We start from the raw sequence: 24,263 nt of genomic DNA, 5'->3' as shown, positions 1-24,263 counted from the left end.
TATAAACTGTAATTGCACCACATGATATATAGCACCATGAACGTGGCCCATCATTCCCAGTTGATTCTAAACAGATAACCTGTAAAGGATTTTAAAGTAAGTGTCTTGGATCATGTCACAAAATTTTTATATCTAGCTCTCAAACTTTGTTGGTCAGACATTCTGACAGAAAAAGTCAGATGAAGCCCACACACGGTCGGATTATCCGACAACACGGTCCGATCGGACATTTTCCATCGGAATGTCCGACTGTGTGTACAAGGGCTTATAATAATGACTTTGCACGGGTTTCACTGCTCACTTAAGCCCCATACACACTATCAGATTTTCTACTGAGTTTTTCCTTCAGATTTACCAAAACCTTATAATATGAGGTCAAACCTTAGGAGTTTCAATGTGTATGCAATCAGGCAGATCCTTGCACTACATGGTTTTGGTAAATCTGAAGGAAAAACGCAGCAGAAAATCTGATCGTGTGTATGGGGCTTTAGTAATACATTGAGGAGGCTAAGAAAAGACTTATCACATACTCCAATCTACGGCAAATCATTATTTTTCCACTGGGGTCTTCAAAATATTTTGAAATATGTTGTACAAGGAGGGATGGTTCAACAAACTAATGTAGAGCCAAACCTAAAATATTGGCTTTAGGTGTCGCTGACCTTTACAGTTTTAGGGGAGGAACTTACAATGTTTCTGAGTGGAGTGTCCCATCAGTCCAGACCCAGCCTGAGTTATCTTGTGTTCTGCTCAGTCCAATCCAGTATTTGTTAGATTTTAGAAGATTTAAAAATTTCTGCAAAACAGAAAGAAAAACAATTAAAATAACACATTTCTTCCCAAAAAACCTTATACTGAACTGGAATCAACTCCAGTGTTGCTTTACACATAGGGGTTATTTATATATTATGGGTATCCATAGAACATTACCACTTGCCTACAGGGCACTTACACCCCCTTCCTGCCCAGGCCATTTTTCAGCTTTCAGCGCTGTCGCACTTTGAATGACAATTACGCGGTCTTACAACACTGTACCCAAACACATTTTTTATCATTTTCTTCACACAAATAGAGCTTTCATTTGGTAGTATTTAAACACTGCTGGATATATATATATATATATATATATATATATATATATATATATATATATATATATGTAAGAAGGCCAGTATGGTGGCCTGAATTTATGGGAGGAGCCCGGGGGGTATTTAACCAGCCCGTTCGCCTGTGGTAGTTGTCGGTTTCCGGTGCGCAATACCACGTCACTAGGCCGACAGCGCGTGTTGATCACCATTGATTACCATTCGGACAAACGTCTCCCTTCTAGGAAGTCTCGCAGTGCTCGTGTTCCGTCCGGTTTTGTACAATCTCGCTGGCTCGACTGCCACAGGTAGGGGTCTCGATTGACCTTCCTTTCCATTTTTGTTTGAGTGTCGTAAAACCCAAAAAATGTCATATCGTTCGTGATGATACCGGGTTGTTATCACTCAAAACGCACATGTCCGCATACGCCCTTCATTTCACGGGCGTCGTTCGGTAGATATTGCTTGTAATACTATGTTAGTAGCTGGTTGTCTAAATCTTGTTTGTCGTGTGCCGCAGTCATATCGTTGCCAGTCGTATCTTACGGCACAACGACTCGTGCCTCTGCCACAAGCTGGCTCACGTAGGCCATTTCTTCATTTCACCTGTCACTTACTACGCTCCGATTCGAATCCAGTTGCATAAACCAAATGCGCCGATTTGTCCCGGTGTGCCCCTAGGTACTCGGCCTCATTTCGGTACATGCTCCAGAGCCCGCTCGTTCCAACCGTCCGGGTCTCTGTCATGGGGGGGGGTCATTTCACGTCACCTACTACGTTCGAATCGATACCAGTCGTCTTTTCAAATAAAAACGCACAGGTTCGACCAACGTATCCCAAGGATCTTGGCCTCATTTCAGTACATGCTCCAGAGCCCGTTCGTTACCATTCCAACCCGGGCCCTGTCATGGGAGTCATTTCACGTCACCTATCACGTTCGAATCAATACCAGTCGCTTTGTCAAAACGCACAGGTTTCGATCGACGTGTCCCAGTTTGCGTTGGCCTCATTTCGGTACATGCGCTAGAGCCCGTTCGTTGACGGTCGCGAGTCGCGTCCTCTCCGAGTCGTAGCTCTACCATGGGAAACATTTCATCCTCATCTAGTACGCCCGGTTCGAGTCCGATCGCATTCACTTGCATCGACTCGTCCGGACGGTCCCAGGTTTGTAGGTTTTTCGGCCTCATTTCAGTGCATGCTCCAGAAATCCGGGTCGGTTCCAGCCTCAGTCCGTGGCCGGCCGTCCCAGGCCTCTGTCATGACAATAGTCCTTTAGTTCATTTCACTGTCACATTCCGCGCTCCGGTTCGAATCCAGTCGCACGATCGCATGCACCGATTCGTTCCGGTTCGCCCCAGGTTATTTCCCACATTTCAGTACGTACTCCAGAGTCCGTGCTGTTGTCAGTCGTACTAGCGACACGACCAGTGGTGCCTCTGTCACGGCAACCATACTTCATCTCACGATCACTTATAGCGCCCCGACCCGAATCCAGTAGCATCTATGATGCATCGATACGGTTCGGCGTGCCCCAGAGGGAACAGCCACATTTCATTAGTTTTTTCCACAGGTTGCCTGGCGTTCGGCCAAAAAAAAAAAAAAAAGAGAAGGAAACCCCAAAAGGAAAACAGAAAGTATGAGGGAAATAACGGCGCGATGACTTAGAAATTGTGGCGAAGAAATATCTACTCACCGGTGCACTTCAGTTGTGTTAGCCAGCCGCTTACGTCGCTTGTCAGTTTCCTTGTTAGGCTCCTTCAACAATTATCATCTGTTGTTTCTCTCTCCAGGTCAGTCTAACTTTAGCAGGTCCACCCTGCACCAGCTTGGACGTTGTCTCCCAGGTAAAAAAAAAAAAAAAACAAGAGGGCTAGGAGTGGAAAAGGCGACAGCGAGACGGACTGATACACATATGTATGTACGCTAAGGCACACGTCAATATATATGTGTATACGCGTTCGCTTCCACCTTAGTACCCAGCAACAGGTGGGTTCACTTGGAAAATAGAGAAACAGTCTTGACTTTGTCATCCTTTATAGGTTCCGGTCGTCCATCTATCTTCCCCAAAGAGATAGGACATCACTCCTAGGACACGATCCATCAGGAGCCATGTCCCAGCTCGGCAGCGAAGACCTTACTGCCCCCCTGTCACCTCGCCCGCCTTCAGTGAGCGACAGCATACAGTCTTTCAGGGGCTGGACTATCCCTAGGCTGACAGCAGAGCTCAGACGCAGGGGCATCCCCTTCCCAGCCACAGCTAGGAAAGCAGAGCTGTTTAGGCTCCTCTCTACCCCCCCAGCTACCGCCGGGCCTAGTACCCCGCCTCAGGCTACTCTGCAGTCCATCTCAACGGCCATAGGCCAACTACATGCCATGGTGTCGTCTCTATCCAGCTCGGTCACGGATGTTCAAACCAGAGTGACCCTCTTAGAAACACTCCCAGCCACAGCCACCCCGGTTCCGGACTCAGTCCCGTCTCCACTACCAACAGGTACCGAAGGCATATGTCCCGTGGTCTGTCCAGCACATCTGGTGCCGGCCAGCATTAGGAAGGACATCTTGGACGGCAAGGATGTTAACCTTGCCTCCTTGCTCATTTCAGTACATGACCTGGCAGAGAATAAGGCTTACACCTGGGGGGATGTATCCGTAGTCCTCAAAGCTAAGGACCCCAGGCTGAACCGTAAACTATCCATCCCCGAGTTTACCCTAGCCTTTGGAACGCTGAGAGATGTCGTTTGCTCAGCCTCTCCTGCCAGGAGGGTAGAACTAGATTTGTATCTCCACACGGTGGTGGACCTGGGATACAAATATGGTGGCTTTGCTTTCTACGATTACCATCGTTCCTTCTCAGCGAAAGCAGCCGCCAAACTGGCACAGTTCCAGTCACCCACAGACTGGAGCCTTATGGATACGGAACTATTCTGCCGGCATTTTGCCAGCCTTCGTTCACCCCTGTGTGCCATCTGCCAGTCCTCCACCCATACCGCTCCCTGGTGCGCCAACATACCGGCTAGTCGCCCAGTAGAGTTCCCCTCCACCTCTGCCGCAGCCCTAGGCCCATCAGGCTCGGCACCTAAGAACCAGGTGGACAAGTTTGGACGCACGGTCCGAACCGTTGGGGGTGCGGCCATCTGCAATAACTTTAACTATGGTTCTTGCAATTACAGCCAGTGCCGTCTACTGCACATCTGCGTTATATGCCACAGGGCACACCCCAGAAATTTGTGCGAGGTCAAAGCGCACAAAGGCTCTTGACTAAGCCGTATAGATGTGCTTTGCCTGGGCTTCTATCTCAACACGCACCCCACTCCTTCACTAGCCACCTTCCTCATCGGTGGCTTCACCTCAGGTTTCCACACCGGCCTCATCTCCCTACCCCACCAAACCCACGAGTGCAGAAACCTCCGCTCAGCAGCCTCCGACGAACAGGCCATCGACCTGCTGCTGCAGAACGAGGTGGATCGAGGCTTCGTCATAGGCCCCTTCACTCAGCCCCCCTTCAATATGTGGAGAGTTAGCCCTATTGGGCTTGTCAAGGGCAAGTTTTCCAATAAAAACCGTTTAGTGTATGACCTGTCTGCGCCTCGTTCTTCTCACATTCCCAGCTTAAACTCCTTGATCCCTTCTGAGGAGTTCTCCTTAAAGTACTCCTCCGTGGACATGGCAATTCAGGCCATCCTTAAAGTAGGCACAGGTGCGTGGCTGGCCAAAGCGGACATATCCGACGCCTTTAAACTGTTGCCTATCCACCCGTCCCTCTGGTGCTGGCACGGGATTAAGTGGAAGGATCAATATTACTTCGCTACGAAGTTGACGTTCGGCTCCAAAAGCAGCCCGTGGCTGTTCGACATGTTCGCTCAGTCCCTCGAGTGGATTCTCTTACACAAGGTCGGCTGTCAGCAAATTATCCACTACCTAGACGACTTCTTGTTGATAGAACGGCCAGGCACACCTCCGAGGGATCTCGACAAGTTAAGGACCGTCTTTGGGAACCTCAATGTTCCCATCACTGAACATAAGGTGGAAGGACCCGCACATTCAATCACCTTCCTTGGAGTCAATTTAGACACCAGCTCCATGAAAGCCAGCCTGCCCCTTGACAAACTAACCCGCATCAAGGCGGCACTCCACGAATTCACTCGGACCAGGGGATGTACAAGAAGACAGCTGCAGTCGCTGTTGGGCATGCTCAACTATGCCATGCGCATTATTCCACAAGGCCGTTCCTTTGTATCACGCCTGTTGGTCTACCTGTCTCAGGCTCAAGACCCGGATCAAATCCTCTGCCTAGACACCGCAGCTTTAGCAGACCTGGCAATGTGGGACGAGTTCCTGTCCAACTGGAATGGCATCTCTCTCTTCATCCCGTGCATCTCACCTCTCTCACCACAGGTAGTCACAGATGCCGCGGCCTCTACAGGGTTTGCAGCAATTTTTGGCCACCATTGGTTCGCCGGACCCTGGCCTTCTCAAATTCTTAGGATCCCGGGGTTTAGTCAATCCTCTTCACTCTTCGAGCTCTACCCCATGGTTGCAGCCGCCCAGCTCTGGGGCCCTACCTGGTCCGGACAAACGGTAGGCTTCACCACCGACAATCAGGCCACAGCCGAAATTGTCAATAAAGGCAGGTCTAAATCTCCCTCCGTGATGTCCTTCCTACGCAGGCTGGTGCAGCTGTCGCTACAGCACCAATTTAACGTTGTCTGCATGTTTATCCCAGGGAAATATAACCTCGCAGCTGACGCCCTGTCCCGTTTTAATTTCCGGTCCTTCTTTCTACAGGTTCCCAGTGCAGATACCGCATCAGCTCCTATCCCGCATTGGTCGCAGTTGACCCTGGACTAGAGCCGCATCTACTAGGAGCCACGCAGCTCATCAACCGTTCTTTATCGGACAATACTCTGAAAGCCTACCAGGTAGCCTGGAAGGCCTTCAACACATTTCTGGTTGCCTCCACAGTAGGCACCCCCACAGATGCTAGACACATACTAGCCTTCATCTCGTACTGCCACAACCAACTGGCCTTGTCTTTTAACACCATCCGCTTATATTTAGCTGGCGTTCAGCACTTCCTCTCAATCCAGGATCCTACCAATCCCTCTGTTTTTTCGTCCCACGCTGTCCGAGCCATACTACGCGGCATCCAAAAACAACAGCCGCCAGTGAAAGTCAAACGGCTCCCCATCACCAGTTCCATTTTCAGGGACATGTCCACCATACTCACCAGCTACCCCTTCGGTGCTCTCCCCAGTCTGGTCATACAGGCAGCCATTTACCTAGCCTTCTATGGCTTCCTTCGGCCCGGTGAGTTCACTCACAACAGCCCACACAGCCCAGTCCTCCGCAGACGTCATCTGCTCCGTCACCAGGACCATTTCATCCTCCACCTCCCGGTAACCAAGACCCAGCAGACAGGCACCGGCGTAGACATCCACCTCTACAAAACTAACAATGCCTGGTGCCCGGTCGCGGTGCTTACACAGCTTCTCTCTCGGCTACCCGAGCTCCCGGACTCTAGCCCTCTTTTGCCCTTCCTGGTCAAACCACTAACTAACCACCAATTCATTAAGCATGTCAGGATTCTCCTCCGCAACTTGCTCCTCAATCCCAGTGAGTATTCCGGCCACTCCTTCCGCATCGGAGCAGCTTCATCCGCATCCCGGCATGGGGTCCCGGACCACGTCATCAAAAGGTTGGGCAGGTGGAAGTCGGCCTGCTTCACTCGGTACATCCCTAACCCACAGGTAGAGATGTCACGAGCATTCACTCAACTGGCTCAATAAAGATTAACCAGGAAACAATAAAACTCTTATCCCTACCTGACTGTTTTGCCCCCTTATTTTGGTATACCGTCCATTAGACCAAGGCACACTTTCAGGTCCATTTCATATAAGGTGTCTCATGATAAGCTTGTTTTGTTCAGATACATATCGGCCATAGGGCTCCAGCCATAAGTAAGAAGGCCAGTATGGTGGCCTGAATTTATGGGAGGAGCCCGGGGGGTATTTAACCAGCCCGTTCGCCTGTGGTAGTTGTCGGTTTCCGGTGCGCAATACCCTCCCTCCCATCCCCTTTTTAGGGCATTTATCTAAAACATTTCTCTTCAATCACATTTATTCTAATTACTGGGTATGCCCCCTTATTTTGGTATACCGTCCAGGTATACCAAAGGCACACTTTCAGGTCCATTTCATATAAGGTGTCTCATGATAAGCTTGTTTTGTTCAGATACATATCGGCCATAGGGCTCCAGCCATAAATATATATATATATATATATATATATATATATATATATATTTTTTTTTTTTTTTAAAAGACCAAATATTTTGAAAAAAAATTAAAAATTCTGTCAGTCAAGTCATTTTTCGCCTTCACTGATGTGCGCTGATGAGGTGGCACTGATGGGCACTGATAAGCTGCACTGGTAGGGATTGATGAGGGGACACTTAAGCCCCATACACACTATCAGATTGTCTGCTGAGTTTTTCCTTCAGATTTACCAAAACCATGTAGTAGAAGGGCCTGCCTGATTGCATACACATTGAAACTCCAAAGGTTTTACATCATATTATATGGTTTTGGTAAATCCGATGGAAAAAATCAGCAGACAATCTGATAGTGTGTATGGGGCTTAATGGGCACTGAAGAGGCGGCACTGATGAGCCACACTTATGGGCACTGGGAACTGATAGGTGGCAGTGATATGTGGCACTAGTGGGCACTGTTAGGTGGCACTGATGGGCACTAATAGACGGCATTGGTGGGCACTGAAAGGCAGCACTGGTGGGCACTGATAGGCAGCAAAGATAGGCAGTATTGATGGGCATTGATGGATTTCAGTGATGGGCGACACTGATGGGCATTGATTGACAGCAGTGATGGGCATTGATGGGCGACATTGATAGGTGGCACTGGTTGCCAGCACTGACTGGCATCACTAATGGGCACTTATTGGTGGCACTTGTGGGCAGTGGTGGGCACTGATTGCTGCCACTGGTGGGCACTGATAGCTGGCATTGGTGGGCAATGGTGGGCACTGTATTGCAATATTGTAATCAGGGCACTGATTACATCCCTAGCTGTCCCCTGTCAGGAGATGCCGCTGATCGGCTCTCCTCTCCTCACACTCTGTCAGTGTGAGGCGAGGAGTGCCGATTACCGGTACTTCCTTGTTTACATGTGACTGGCTATGATTGGACACAGCCGATCACAACATGGTTAAAGAGCCGCTGTTTTGGGACACCATCATATAAAGTCATCCCAGAACAAGAGCCACACCGCCCAGCCGTCATTTGACAGTGGGTGGGTGGCAACCAGTTAAAGTGGTTGTAAACCCTTCCATATACCCAGTTAAGTGACTGACTTCAGGTGAAACACAGAGATGATACAAATTCTCTTACACAAGTTGAACCAGTTTAACTGCAGTCTTTTATTCTCTACATCCATTCCAAATGATGAATTTTAAAGTTTGTGAGCTCAGAAAAAGGGGGGGGGGGGGCTGACATTACACACTACAGAGTTCAGTGAGGAGAGCTCTGAGAACTGATTGGATAGAAGAGACACACACAACTTCACACAGCACAATTGAACAGAGCTGAGGCTGTCAACCACAGGTTGTGTGCTGGAGTTCCCTCCCCTGTCACTTTTTATCTCATAGTGTCAGGTAAAATTGTCAGAAATGATTCAAGCTGATAGCAGAGGAATGAAACAGCAGAGAGAAATTACATCTATGCCTCGTACACACGATCAGACTTTCCGACAACAAAACCATGGAACCATGGAGTTACTCTGGCGGCTGTGTTCTATGCCCATATAGCCTAGAGAATGTACATCTTTTTACATTGCAATACGTCTGTTGTGGCCCTATTTTGATCTCATACTGCCACTGTATAGGCTGTTTTCATCGAGATAAAAATATGGCAACAACAGATGTATTGCAATGTAAAAAGATGTACATTCTCTAGGCTATATGGGCATGGTACGCAGCCACCTGAGTAACCTTGCGGACGCCCATGCTTTCAAAAACCAGCCCTGGAAAAAATTTAAAATCAGCCTCACAGCATTATTATACCAGCCCAACAGCATAACGTCATTATTTTCTTGTTCATGAAAGGGAAAACCATACATTTTAAAGCACATTTGATGAAGAGAGTATTAGATATAGATATGAAATCACATAGGGCTTTATATATATATATATATATATATATATATATATATATATATATATATTCAAATTCCAGTTAATAGTGGTAAGTGATCAATCATCAAGCGGGACCCCAGAAACTCAGAACGTGGGGGGACCACCTTCTGCAGAAAGAATACTCTAAGGTTTGCTTTCACTGACCTCCTCTCAGGTGCACTGTGCGCGGCTCAGTCAGTCGGCTCCAGCTTGGTGGCTCTGGTTTTATCCTATAGTTTCCTGTCCACAGTCCACACAAGTCTCACTTCTCCCATGACCCCCATCCCGTCGGTGCTCCCACTCTTGGCTCCTCTCCAGACTCCCTCAGAGACTGCAGACATGCTACAGGAGATGGTCAGAGACTGTAGACTTGATGCAAGAGCTCAATGCAGCCTCACCAGTGCCCATCAAAAGCAGCCTCATTGTGCCCACCAAATGCAGCCTCACTGTGCCCACCAAATGCAGCCTCACTGTGCCCACCAAATGCAGCCCCACTGTGCCCACCAAATGCAGCCTCACTGTGCCGTGAATGCAGTCTCACTGTGCCCACCATTGCAGCCCCTCCTGTGCCCCATGTCCCTGTCTGTGGGAAGGTGTGTTGTTGATGCTCGGTACGGTACCTTGCATGCCAGCAGGATATCCATGATGGAGCAGCAGGCAGGGTCTGTTCTAGTTTTGGATGGGGGCGGTGCTCCTTCCAGAGGATCTGTTTGCTGTGACATGGAGTGGTCCCTGGCCTTATTTTCCGGCCCCAGTCAGCCTGCCCTCTGGTCCTGGGGAAGTGGAGAGCACTGGGTGGGAGTTGGAGAGAAGGGGGAGCAAAGAGCGAGGGGAGTAGAGATCACAGGGGTGGAGAGCGGAGAGCGCTGGGGGAGGGGAAATTGAGAGCACTGGGGGGCCAATAAGAACAGGGGAAGAGAGCACGGTAGGCTGAGAGCACGGGGGGGGGCTTAGAGTGTGGGGTGGTGAAGAGCACTGGGGGGGCAGAAAAACGGGTGGAGAGCACGGGGGCTGGAGAATACTGGGGGGTACAAAGAGCAGGGGGGAGTGGAGAGGAATGGGGGGAGCTTGAAAGCACCAGTGGGGGCCAGAAAGAACGGGGTGGAAAGCACGGGGACTGGAGAGCACTATGGGGAGGTGGAGTGCACATGGGTGGGGGCAAAATGCAGGGGGAGTAGAGAGTACAGGGGTGGGGAGTGGAGAGTGCTGGGGGGAGCCAAAAAGAACAGGGGTGGAGAGCACGGAGGGTAGAGAGCACTGGCGGGGCTGGAGAGCACCAGGGGGGCAGAAAGAACAGGGGTGGGGAGAATGGAGGGCTGGAGAGCACTGGGGTGGGGGCTGGAGAGTGATGGGGAGAGCTGAAGAGCACTGGGGGGGGGAGAAAGAACAGGGGGAGTGCACTGGGGGGAGTGGAGAGCACTGGAGGGGAGAACAGGGGGAGAGCACTGGGAGGGAGAAAGAACGGGGGGGAGCACTGGGGGGGGAGATCACTGGAGGGAGTGGAGAGCACTGAGGGGGAAAGAACAGGGGGGAGAGCACTGGAAGGAGTGGGGAGCACTGAGGGGGAAAGAACAGGGGGGAGAGCACTGGGGGGAGAGCACAGAGGGGGGGCAGGGGGGGGGAGAGCACTGGGATGGTGGCTAGAGAAGGATGGGGAGAGCTGGAGAGCAGGGGGGCAGCAAGAACAGGGGAGGAGAAAAAACTGTGGGGGGGGGGGGGCAGGAGAGTGTGGTGGAGGAGAGCACTGGGGGAGGACAAGGGTGAGAGCACTGGGGGGAGTGGAGAGCACTGGGATGGTGGCTAGAGAAGGATGGGGAGAGCTGCAGAGCAGGGGGGGCAGCAAGAACAGGGGAGGAGAGAACTGTGGGGGGGGCAGGAGAGTGTGGTGGTGGAGTAGAGCACTGGGGGGGCAGGAGAGTGTGGTGGTGGAGGAGAGCACTGGGGAGGGGGGCAGGAGAGTGTGGTGGTGGAGGCGAGCACTGGGGGGGGCAGGAGAGTGTGATGGTGGAGGAGAGCACTGGGGGGAAGGAGAGTGTGGTGGTGGAGGAGAGCACTGGGGGGGCAGGAGAATGTGGTGGTGTAGGAGAGCACTGGGGGGGGGCAGGAGAATGTGGTGGTGTAGGAGAGCACTGGGGGGGGCAGGAAAGGGTGGTGGAGAAGGAGAGAACTGGGGGGGCAGGAGAGTTTGGTGGTGGAGGAGAGCACTGGGGCAGGAGAGTGTGGTGGCATTGGGGGGGGACAGGAGATTGTGGTGGTGGAAGAGAGCACTGGGGGGGCAGGAGAGTGTGGTGGTGGAGGAGAGCACTGGGGGGGGCAGGAGAGTGTGGTGGTGGAGGAGAGCACTGGGGGGCAGGAGAGTGTGGTGGTGGAAGAGAGCACTGGGGGGGCAGGAGAGTGTGGTGGTGGAGGAGAGCACTGGGGGGGGGGGGGCAGGAGAGTGTGGTGGTGGAGGAGAGCACTGGGGGGGCAGGAGAATGTGGTCATGGAGGAGAGCACTGGGGGGGGGCAGGAAAGGGTGGTGGAGAAGGAGAGCACTGGGGGGGCAAGAGAGTGTGGTGGTGGAGGAGAGCACTGGGGGCGGGGCAGGAGAGTGTGGTGGCATTGGGGGGGGGACAGGAGATTGTGGTGGTGGAAGAGAGCACTGGGGGGGGGGCAGGAGAGTGTGGTGGTGGAGGAGAGCACTGGGGGGCAGGAGAGTGTGGTGGTGGAGGAGAGCACTGGGGGGGCAGGAGAGTGTGGTGGTGGAGGAGAGCACTGGGGGGGCAGGAGAGTGTGGTGGTGGAGGAGAGCACTGGGGGGGGCAGGAGAGTGTGGTGGAGGAGGAGAGCACTGGGGGGGGGCAGGAGAGTGTGGTGGTGGAGGAGAGCACTGGGGGAAGCAGGAGAGTGTGGTGGTGGAGGAGAGCACTGGGGGGCAGGAGAGTGTGGTGGTGGAGGAGAGCACTGGGGGCGGGGCAGGAGAGTGTGGTGGCATTGGGGGGGGGGGACAGGAGATTGTGATGGTGGAAGAGAGCACTGGGGGGGGCAGGAGAGTGTGGTGGTGGAGGAGAGCACTGGGGGGGCAGGAGAGTGTGGTGGTGGAGGAGAGCACGGGGGGGCAGGAGAGTGTGGTGGTGGAGGAGAGCACTGGGGGGGCAGGAGAGTGTGGTGGTGGAGGAGGAGTGTACTGGGGGGGGCAGGAGAGTGTGGTGGTGGAGGAGAGCACTGGGGGGCAGGAGAGTGTGGTGGTGGAAAAGAGCACTGGGGGGGCAGGAGAGTGTGGTGGTGGAGGAGAGCACTGGTGGGCAGGAGAGTGTGGTGGTGGAAGAGAGCACTGGGGGGGGGCAGGAGAGTGTGGTGGTGGAGGAGAGCACTGGGGGGCAGGAGAGTGTGGTGGTGGAGGAGAGCACTGGGGGGGGGCAGGAGAGTGTGGTAGTGGAAGAGAGCACTGAGGGGGGCAGGAGAGTGTCGTGGTGGAGGAGAGCACTGCGGGACTATGTGTTACAGAGCGGCCGCCGAACACAGAGCCATCCAGCACTGTGATCCAGAGGAGAGAGCAGAGGATGCAGCTGCCAGCAGACTCAGTAAAAAAAAAATGCAGCATGGCGGTGGCTGCAACACCTTGGGGATTCCAGGGGGGGTTTTACTTGACCCCCCTTGCCCCCTGCTGGGGACGCCCATGGAAGCGGCGAGTTTACGGAAAGAGAAAATTCTGGCTGTGAAGTGGAGGGACAGAAGGGATGTGTACATGCTTTCTTCGATCCACAGCAATACATTCGTTGAAATCACCAGGAGGAATGGCCCAATACAAAAACCCACATGTATCCATGAGTACAACATGTTCATGGGGGGTGTCGACTTCAACGTCCAGATGCTCGAACCCTACCTTTCCACAAGAAGAACATACCAGTGGTATAAAAAAGTTTCAATTTATTTCTTTAATTTGGCCATATACAACACGTATGTAATCTATTGAAAATCCACTGAAAGACCCATACCCTTCCTTGGCTACCAGGAGGAAATCACCACTGCCCTTATATACCCAAATGGCCCACCAGAAAACATTCAATCCAATGTAATTAGCAGACTCTCTGAATGCCACTTTCCTGATAAAATCCATCCCAGACCAACAGGCCAAAAACGTCAGAAAAAAAGCCGGGGGTGCAGGATTGAGAAGAGACACCACTTATCATTGTGCCCAATGCCCTTCCCAACCAGGCCTCTGTATAGGTGACTGTTTCCGCCGTTACCATACTTCAGTGCATTATTAGTGAAGTATGGTAAAAATAACCCTCACTTCCTGCCATTTGCGTTCACACCCCTTATGCCTCTGCTTGCTCTGTAACTGACCCTGGACTGTTATTCGACCACGCTTCTGCCTACTGATTCTGTTTATGCCTCTGCCTGATCTGGAACTGACCCTGGACTGTTATTCAACCACGATTCTGCCTACCGATTCTGTACATACCTCTGCCTGATCTGGAACTGACCCTGGACTGTTTGACCATGTCTCTTGCCTGCCTCTTGGACTGATCTTGTACCCTCCCCGTGGACTAGTGGGATTCATAACAGGGGTCTCACATCTGTGAGGGGCTCCAGAATTGCTTTTCTGGATGAAGAAAACTATTTCCTTTGTTTTCTCATTTCTAGATTAGGGTCTGGAGACTCAGAGGCTTCAAGGAGATTTGGGTGGAGAAGCCTCTACCCCTATCCCCATTCTGTCCTGAACAAGGCCCTACTTCTGTCTGCTGCCTGTAGGACCTTTGCCATTCATGCCTCTGCCTGTCGCATGAACTGACCACACCACATGGATGGACCATGTTTCTGCCTACTACCAGGACCAATATTTTGGCACTTCTGACAATCTCTGCCTGCACTGACCTTGGACTGTATATGGACAGTATCCCTGCCTGCTGCCTGTATTGACTATGGACAGTATACCTGCCTGTTGCCTGGAAAATTGTGTTCACTTTTGCTGACCAAGTCCCTGCCTGCTGCCTGGACCAGTGCTATCATCCTGTGGACAACTGCGCTGCTAAAACCACAGGTAATCTTTTGTTTACTCTTTGCTCAGCAGAATGTATTTGGGGGTGTAATTCTTGGTATGTGCATGCTATGTGTCCCTGGAACACCTGATGGTGTTCCTTGCATGTTGGGCCTCTGTATGTGGCCAGGCCCTGTAAAAGTCTCATACATTTGGTATTGCCATACTCAGGAGGAGTAGCAGAATGTATTTTGGGGTGTCATTTTTGCTATGTACATGCTATGTGTTGGAAATATCTTATAAATGGACAACTTTGCGTTAAAAAAAAAATTGGATTTTTGTACTCACCGTAAAATCTTTTCTTCTCTCTGTAACTAAATGGGACGTCCCCAAGCAGTGCCAAATGAGGGGTGGGAAAAAACAGCATCAAAACTTCATCCACCATGGCAAGTGGGAACTAGTGAAACTAAACCCACAAAAAAACAGCAGTGTATGGAAAAAAACACTGCCATATAATCGGGTATTCTCAACAGGAGAAATCCCTAACACCGCAAACTTTGTGCGGAAGTAATGCAACAGGGCATTAACCAACAATACTGTCATTTTATTGAAAAACCAGGAAAAAATATCTCAATTGCAACTACACGGCCGCCTGCAAAACGTTGCGGCCAAAACAGGCATCAGCCGATGCACTGATGTCTACCTTGTAGAACTTGGTAAATGTATGGACAGACAACCCCAGGTCGCCGCCTTACACACCTGAGCGACTGACGCTTGGTGCTGGAAAGCCCAAGACGTTCCAATTGCCCTTGTAGAGTGGGCCATGACCGGAAAGGGGAGCACCTGCCCCTTGAAGACGTAGGCTTGTACTACAATCTGTCTGATCCACCTAGAAATGGTGGCAGACGAGAACGCCATACCCTTCTTCCGACCAGCCACCGAAACAAACAGTGAGTTTGGCTGTGGCAGACAAATACACTTTTAGAGCCCTAACCACGTCGGGAGTGTGAAGGGCCACCTCTACGGGGTACTTCGGCTTAGGACACAACGATGGTAATACAATGTCTTCATTGATATGAAAAGCCGAGACCACCTTCGGTAGAAAGGACGGTTGCGGACGCAACACCACCTTATCCCTGTGGATGACCAGATAAGGCGACTTGCAGGACAAGGCCGCCAATTCCGAAACCCTCCTGGCTGATGTTATGGCCACTAGGAAAAGCCACTTTCTGTGAAAGGGTCAACAAGAGAATCTCCCTGATATTCTCAAACGGCGGCTTTTGAAGTGCCGACAACACCAGGTTCAAATCCCACGGAGGATGCTACCAGAAGAGTTATTGATCTTATATAATATGCAAGATCCTGTCGGATGCCTTCTCTGCTGCTTTCTTTGGATGTGGAGAAGGCAGGGTCCATTGGGGATACATGAGACATGCACTTAAAAAGTTTGGCTTTGCAGGCCCGATACTATCAGCCATTCTGGCTTTGTACTCATCCCCAAGGGCACAGGTATACACCTCTAACACATTATCTTTTCCCTTCCCCATAACAAATGGCACGAGGCAAGGGTGCCCATTGTCCCCTTCCATATTCAACCTCATTATAGAACCCTTGGTGGAGAAAATTAGAACTCACCCGAGAACCCCCCGGGATTCTCTCTACTAGGACACTCACATAACATCAACCTTTTTGCAGATGACATTATCCTCTTCCTAACCTCCCCACATACTTCTCTACATTATGCTCACAAAATTATGAATACATTTAGCCAGGTGTCTTACTACAAGGTCAACTTTACAAAATACCTAATATTAGTTTTCAATGTCCCTCCCTCCCTCCAATCCCACTTACAAGAGAACTTCCCATACACATGGAACTTAAATCATATCCCATATCTAGGACTACAGATAACAGCCGACCCGTCGAAACTAGCAGAGGCCAATTACAATATACTCATTGAAAAACTGACCAGAGAAATAAAACGCTTAGCTACCACTGACTTAACCTGGCCACCTGGCATCTTTCAAAATGATCCTACTTCCCAAAATACTTTATATATTCCGGACACTACCTATGCCACTCAAAAACACTTATCTCAAAGCGTTTTAAACTCTCTCCTTAAACAATATCTTTGGAAAAAAGGTAAACCTAGATGTTCCAAGAAACTTCTGGTTAAGCATAGACTAGTAGGGGGAATGGGCTCAATCGATATAAAAGATTACTACTTAGCTACGGTACTTGCCCAGCTTAGACATTGGATCTCCGCCCCCAGATATTCTCTGGACCACTATTGAGCAAGCCCTTAGCCCAACTCTATACCTAAGGCATCTTCTACTGTTAGACATAATAAACCTGCAACCACTTTGTTCTCTTCCATTAACTATTCAAGCCGCCTTGATGGCTTGGAGAGACCTCCACAAACTTTCCTTAACATCCCCAAATGTCACTGGTGTGCCAATACCAGTGGGAGTTTTGCAGTGTTATTCCCCATTCCAACTTCAAGAACTGGACCATGAAGAGTATTGCTAATCTGTCAGACTTATTTCATGACAACTACAGTATAACCTCAAAACATTTCATGAACTAGCCAAGGAGTATAACTTACCCCTAGCTGACTACTACAGATATATTCAACTTTCTCACTTTCTGAAAACCTTAGAAAGACACTACATGCAAATACAGAGAGAGGCATGGCAGTTCTACACAGCCACCCCCATGGCCCCAAGAGGAATATCCCTCATCTATAATCTCCTTAAAAATAAAACCTCCTTTATAAAATGCCCACCTTTCATTAAATGGGAAAGGGACCTAAGAGAATCCTTCACAATTGCTCAGTGGCAAATAGCATTCAAAACAACCTATTGGGCAACTAGATGTGTAAATCACTGAGAACTTACCCTGAAAATAGCTCAGAGATGGCACCTCACGCCATACAGGATCTCCAAGTTCTCCCCCAGTGGTTCTCCAGTGTGCTGGAGGGGATGTGGTGAAATAGGCAATATATTGCATATTTTCTGGTCATGCAAGCACCTCACCAGCTTCTGGAGAACTATATTCAAATTTATCTCACACATTACTGCCATCCTAAAGCCTCCTAACCCCGGTCTAGCGCTGCTAAGCTTAAGTGTGGAGAACTATCTTCAACATTTTCGCACAGTGATTACTTATATTTTGCTAGCAGCTAGATTATTGATAACCAAAAATTGGAAAACTAACAAGACACCCAATCTGTCAGAAGTCCTCATGATCACACAAACTAATTATACCTAGGAGTCCATTCTAGCTAATAAAGAAGGAGAGAGAGCTTCCTTTGATAAACAATGGAAAGCTGGGGGAAACTGGTCTACAAGGGGATAGGCCTGCGACATGGTATGGACACTACGTTGAATCCTTCTGATAATGTTATATAATGAATAATCTAAGCCATCTATATACGCTAATGCTCTTTTTTGAAAACTTGATGTCAAACTCGCTGCCATCCATCTGGTTCTTTATCTCTCCCTAAAGAAATCTCTGTGTTTGATTTGTTTCCCTCTTGCGATAACAGTCTAGGGTACTTTATGATTCAATTACTTTAATTGTAAGGGATACATATATTTGAAAAGTAGTTTAGCCATGTTGAAGTCATATTTGTCTTTTGTACCTCTTCCATTTTATGTAGAATTGTCTGTGTTTACATACGCTGATAAATCAGCATACCAACAATTAAGCTAGAAGGCCATTCTGGCCACAGGAGTGTACAGCCTGTAAATATGTCTTTGTTTTTCAGAATGAAAAGTCATTTTGTAAAGAATAAAGCTGCTCAGCTATTATTTTCTCCACAATGAAAATGTTGCCGCTTTGGCCAGGACTACCTCCACCTAAGCATTAGGAGGTTCCAGGTTAAAGGTGATAGCAGGTATGGTTAGTGATCAAAATATTGATCAAAAGAGAGGAGACTGTAATGGAAATTTGTAGGTTCTGTATATAATTGTATTCTATTTTATATGTATTGCACAATGCCCTCACTGTGCACACGGCACTAACAATGTTTTCAGTACATGTTTTGCATTCTTTCGAGTCCTGATTAGAATTAGCCTGCCTATGTAACGCCCCTTGTTACCATATACGTACAATTGTAATATTAATGTGATACCTACGTAATCATGTGTATAAAAACCTTCAAATGCGTCATAATAAAGGAGAACGGTTATTTGGAAAGATGCTGAGCGTATTTTTGGTGTCTGTTCCCTACTGCAGTAGTTATTATTAATTTGGAACCACTAATCAATATGAGGATAGGAGTTGCCTATCTATAAAATATCTATTTCAATGGATAATGGAATTGCATTTTGATCATGTTGAGTGTCAGGTGATGGGTGGAAATGGGTTTGTTATTACTCACCAATTCTTTTTCATTACAAATAATTGCCAGGGATGAATTTTGTGATTTGCAGAAGTTCTGGCTGTTGTTCCATGTATCACTCTGGTCTGAGAAATAGTAACATGTTCCTCTGTATAAGACCCAATCTTCCATACACTGAACACATGTTGGACCCTCTACCACTTTTGCTTCAAGTGTCTTGCCTACAAATATATGAAATACTGTAGTTTATTTTAGCATTTTTTTTTACTTATGAACTAAAAGACTAATGTTATTAGAAAATTACAAAAGGATATTACAAAAATACAAACAGAAATACCAAACAACAAATAATCATTGTATAATGAAATGTTAGCAAAATTGGGCTTGATTAGAGGTGAAACGCCCAATCAGAAAGTAGTAATGGCAATACTGATGAAGGGCTGTGTCACCTCCAGTAAAGATATATACTATACGGTATATGCATCAGCTTTTTCTTTTTATAGTTGTCGGTAGCGTGACAAGGGGTTAGGACATTTCATTAGTCTTATACCTGTCTATTTCTCCTATTGGGAAATGTGGCCTCTCTATTTGTCTTAGTAACATTATTGCTGAGACAGAAAGTTTTAGGAAATGCATAATTGTTGAGTTATCACCAGAGCAGTAGGTGTGGGGAAACCTTACCAAGTGAACTCCCCTCTACATGGGTGATTCCTCTCACTTTGCAGAGATTTTCTCTCATTTCTTTTCATGTGTTGTTGACAAGAAGTGAAGAAAAAAATACCCCAATGGAACACAGGTGGAAAAACAAAGTTAAACAGGGTTACAGGGATATTAACTCTTTCCGACTCCAACACTGAAGGAAAAAAGTAGATACTGTATATACACTTAAGGCTGGGTTTGCACTATTAAGAATTGGATGAGGGGTCCCCGCATTCAATTTGCAATAGTAGGAGATTGTAACTGTCTCTCTATGGAGCCGGATCACATATCCCCGCTGTGGCTCCTGTGCAAATTTGCACAGGGGTCCTGTGCTTCTTTTGGTCATTTTAGGTCCGAATTCAGACAAAAATTTGGGCTGAAATTGGAACTTAAACAGTGAACCAGGACGCACCGGACCCCCAGCTGTGAGCATGCAGCAATAATGTGAACCCAGCCTTAAAGAAAACAGGAAGGCTGTATGGGCCCCATGATAAAGCAGCCCTGTTGGTATATGTAGGAATCAGAATCTTCTATTTAGTGATGTTAGTGCAGCCTGAACTCTCAGTGATGGGTGTGGCTGCTGTGTACTGTTATTTTCTCCTTGCCAGAGCAGAACTGTCAGCCTAGAGTCTAACAGAAGGTCCCCATGGAGGCTGACCGGTCTCTTACCAGAGCTCAGAGTTGATAACCGATATTATCCAGGGCCAGGCTGCTGGTATTAAATTAAACCATTAGATTTCTTTCATGAAATTCTAAGAGCATCTATGTTATATAAGGTTCTTCGGTATCTGCTACTAGCAGCAAACTCAGGCACAAAAAGGACAGCCTCTATGGGGGCCTAACAGCCTGACACCTCTACTCTGACAGGGAGAGAATACAAGTGTAGCAAACCCCCAGAGGAGCTGCTGTTGATTATTGGTTCAATACGTTGTTCTGCCTCTCAGCCCCAGCAAACTGTCCCAGCCCCTCTGGCCACTCTGTGGTAATTAGAATAACCTGATAATAATACACAACACAGTTCTGTTCTTTTAGTTTACTTCAAGAAAAATAACGTTTGGGTTAACATTAATCAGCCAAGACCTGCATAAATATCCAGGACTTGGTTGAAACAGTCTAAAGAAACAGTCAGCAACACTATGCAGCAAATAACGAGTCAATAACAATATGCCCAGATCAAACGGACTTCCCAAACAAACTTTGGTGTAAGTAGAATGCTATGGCTAAAGGGGGAACCCATTGAGAAGGCATTAAAACGCATTCAAGCAAAATACAGTTTTCTTTATATTTTCTTTGTACATGATTGGGTGTTCTTTTCAAAGTGATTCTTCACTTTGTTCCTCCTCATTCACTAAGATAAGTGAAAATTCTAAGTGGGCACACCCGATCCCCCATTAAGTAAAACTCTTTAAACACTTTCTAGAAAGTCACACTTTCCCTGAAGACATGTTACTTGCGAACATTTCCCTGATACCCAAGCCAAACAAGGATCATTCCCTCCCCCAAAACTACCGACCAATTTTGGTGATAAACAGTGATTTGAAACTCTTCAGCCGCCTTCTTGCCGACAGGCTCTCAACGATAATCCCCACACTGATGTCCCCTAACCAGACAGGCTTTATCCCCTCTAGGCAAATCACTGATAATATCCGTTTAGCATCCAATATAATTCAAGACGCAAATTTATACTCCAGAAAAGTTTTTCTATTAAGCCTAGATGTACATAAGGCATTTGATAGTGTCACCTGGCCTTATTTAGACTCCGTCCTGTCCAAATTTGGTTTTAGGGGGGAGTTTTTGCATGGTTTCAGGGCTCTATACTACCACCCTTGCACTCAAATTATATTGACGGGTTGCACCTCAGAATATTTCCATCTGGGCAGGGGGATCAGCAGGGATGTCCCCTATCCCCCCTGCTTTTCGCCCTGGCGATTGAACCTCTGGCCACAGCGATTTGTTTGAATCCCAACATTGGGGGTTATATTATGAAGGGGGAACAGGATTTTAAATGAAGCATTTACGCAGACGATGTACTTCTTTTTTTATCTGGTCTCTTTGCCAAACCTGATCCCTGTGTTAAACACCTTCCACAGTCTGTCAGGCCTGGGAGTTAATCTATCAAAATGTGCTGCACTCCACCAATTAACATTCTGCAACATACACTAACGGGTAGGGATGAGCTTGGTGTTCGACTCGAACATGGGCCGTTCGCTTGTTCGGCGAATTCAGAACTTTGTGGACCGTTCGTACCATATTCGTGTGGCGCGAATGGCCCACAATGCACTACGCTATAACAGTGCATTGCTGGCTCACGATTGGCCAAGCATGCACTGTGACCCCACATGCTCGGGCAATCACAGCGCCGGCAGCGAGGAGAGCCATAATTGGCCACAGGCCAATTATAGCTCAGGGGGGTTTAGTACACGCCCCACGCTATATAAGGCCGCAAGTGCGGCGGCCTTGTGTAGTGTGTTGGCGTGCAGGGAAAGAACAAGATAGTCAGGGACAGTGTCTTTTTGTTTGGGAACCTAGCGCTGTTACAGTGGGTGTTGTGTGCCTCCTGCACAGTATACACCTGGAGATACCCCTTTTTGCTGGTGTTGTTCTGTTTAAAATTAGCACGTTTGAGTCCCATAGACTTCAATGGGGTTCTAAAGTTTGTACAAATTTTTGGTCCGTTCAAAGGTTTTGGTGCGAACCGAACCGGGGGGTGTTCATCTCATCCCTACTAATGGGTATTCAATCAAGTTTTGGATAATCTCTATGCACGGCAACATTACCCTACTTGGGTATTAAACATGCCACATCCCTGCCCAAGCTATACTTTGCTCATGTTAAACAATTACTACATATATGGGATAAGTATCATATATAATTTTTGGGTAGGATACAGGCCATCAAGATGTCTATACTCCCTAAACTTCTCTTTTATTTTAGATCCTTACCTTTATATGTTTCACGTCAAACTATAGATACTATTCAAAAAGAGGTCAATACGTTTGTTTGGCAAAACAAAAAACCTAGGCTGAACAAAAAACTTCTCTTTAGACCAGCAGCGCTGGGGGGCCTGGGGCTCCCGCATTTGTAGCTATATTATGTCTCAGGCTGATACAAATTGCACAATGGCACTCCCCCCGGGAATGGTCCCATGGCTTCCATTCAAGAGAACCTCTGTGAATCCTTATTACCTCCTGGGTCTTCTCTGGGTAGAAGAAGTTCGGGCCAAGCACTTAGCAACTCTAAATGGATTGGTCGCCCAATCACTACAACTATGGTCCTTATACAAGAAATCATATGCCCTAACCCCCTGGCCTCATTCCTGGGAGACCCCAGGTTCCAAGCGTCCTACAACACTCCCAATAGATTTGTACATTGGATACAGAAAGACTTAACCACCTTAGAGGCACTGTCCCAAGAAGCCCCTTTAGCTCTTTTGCCTTCCTGCAGGAGCAGCATGGTCTACCCAGGGAGGAAAAATATAAATACCTGCAGATCCGACATTTTTATGCTTCCCATTATCAAAGAGAGAGTTCGAATACACCAAACACATTTGAACTTTTATGTCGGTCCTCCTCTAGGGACAAAGGTACTATTTCTACAGTGTATCAACTTCTCAATGACTTAGATCTCCCCGCGAAGTCACAAGCTATGCTTGGCTGGGAGACAGAAACAGGCCTGGATATAGCTTGTGATGTGTGGTTGGATATGATATCAAATATGAGAAAATGCACAAAATCCTTGGCAGATAGGGAAACAGTGATAAAACTCCACACTAGATGGTATTATACCCCCTCAAGATTGAACAAACTTAAACCCTTGGTCCTGGGGGGCTGCTTCCAAGGATGTCCGGACAGGGGTACCCTAGTCCATATTTTTTGGAGTTGCAGGATCCTATTGCCCAAAAGTAGCTAATAATTTGGCCCAAATCACAGGAATACAATAAACGATTACCTACCAGATGGGCCTTCTGTTTGCGGACCTCCCGGGGGCGCCCCCCGGCCCAGAAGCTGGCCCATACGCTCTTCAGTGCGGTGCACTGGACAATGGCCCTGCACTGGAGATCGCCGCTGGTTCCCTGGGACCAGGTAATAAGACGCATGTAGGCGATCAGGCTTATGGAGAGAATTCACCACACTTTAATGGATACTATGCCAATATTTGAAAGAAAATGGGCCTCCTGGTCATCCTTTGATCAGTAAAACCCAAGGTTAATGGTTGTTCTTATGAATAGTGCCCAGCCGTCATTATGCCAGAACACACCCTTATTCACCCCTCTTCTCCCCTCTTTCCCCCCTCACCCTTTTCTTTTTTTTGTTGTTTTTCTTTTCTTCTTTAGGTATGTAGAATCAAAATAGAGACACTCCTAAGATACTCTCATTTTAAGAATAACAGAAGTTTTGATTCCAAAAAATAGGGCAGTCAAAAGGATACTGTTAATGTTATTTCTAAAACTGTAACCATTTACGTTTCTTATGTATGTACTACTGGACTATATCATAATGGTTTATACTTATGATGTCTATGACTTTGCATTGTAAATTGATTGTTCTCATTTTCATATTAACCACTTAAGCCCCGGACCAATTGTCAGCCTAAGGACCAGAGGTCTTTTTACAATTTCGCACTGCACTGCTTTAACTGGTAATTGCGCGATCATACAATGTTGTACCCAAATGAAATTTGCGTTCTTTTCTTCCCACAAATAGAGCTTTCTTTTGATGGTATTTGATTGCCTCTGCGATATTTATTTTTTACGATATAAAAGGAAAAAGACTGAAAAAAAAAAAAAAAAAAAAATGATATTTTCTACTTTTTGTTATAAGAAAAATCGAATAAACTAAATTTTAGTCATACATTTAGGCCAAAATGTATTCAGCCACATGTCTTTAGTAAAAAAATGTCAATAGGCGTATATTTATTGGTTTGCGCAACAGTTATAGCGTCTACAAACTAGAGTACATTTTCTGGAATTTACACAGCTTTTAATT

The 24,263-nt window shown here is 47.8% G+C and overlaps 1 protein-coding gene across 2 annotated transcripts in view; it reads right to left on the bottom strand.

Annotated features, from left to right (window-relative positions):
* Positions 1-556: 556 nt before the first annotated feature.
* Positions 557-24,263, bottom strand: part of LOC143930933 (NKG2-D type II integral membrane protein-like) — a 65,208-nt gene continuing 41,501 nt past the window's right edge. For both annotated transcript variants that reach the window (XM_077455622.1, XM_077455623.1), the window contains 2 exons: positions 18,619-18,800; positions 557-796 (listed from right to left, as the gene is read on the bottom strand). In XM_077455622.1, coding sequence (XP_077311748.1) covers positions 686-796; positions 18,619-18,800 — 293 coding nt within the window. In that variant the 3' untranslated portion in view covers positions 557-685. The remainder of the gene's footprint in view (positions 797-18,618; positions 18,801-24,263) is intronic.

Source organism: Lithobates pipiens, unplaced genomic scaffold, assembly GCF_037356315.1.
Source record: "Lithobates pipiens isolate NorthernLeopardFrog02 unplaced genomic scaffold, aLitPip1_a1.2 Scaffold_25, whole genome shotgun sequence".
Lineage (NCBI taxonomy): Eukaryota > Metazoa > Chordata > Amphibia > Anura > Ranidae > Lithobates > Lithobates pipiens.
Note: the sequence above shows the minus strand (reverse complement) of the source record. Positions and strands in the feature narration are given on the sequence as shown.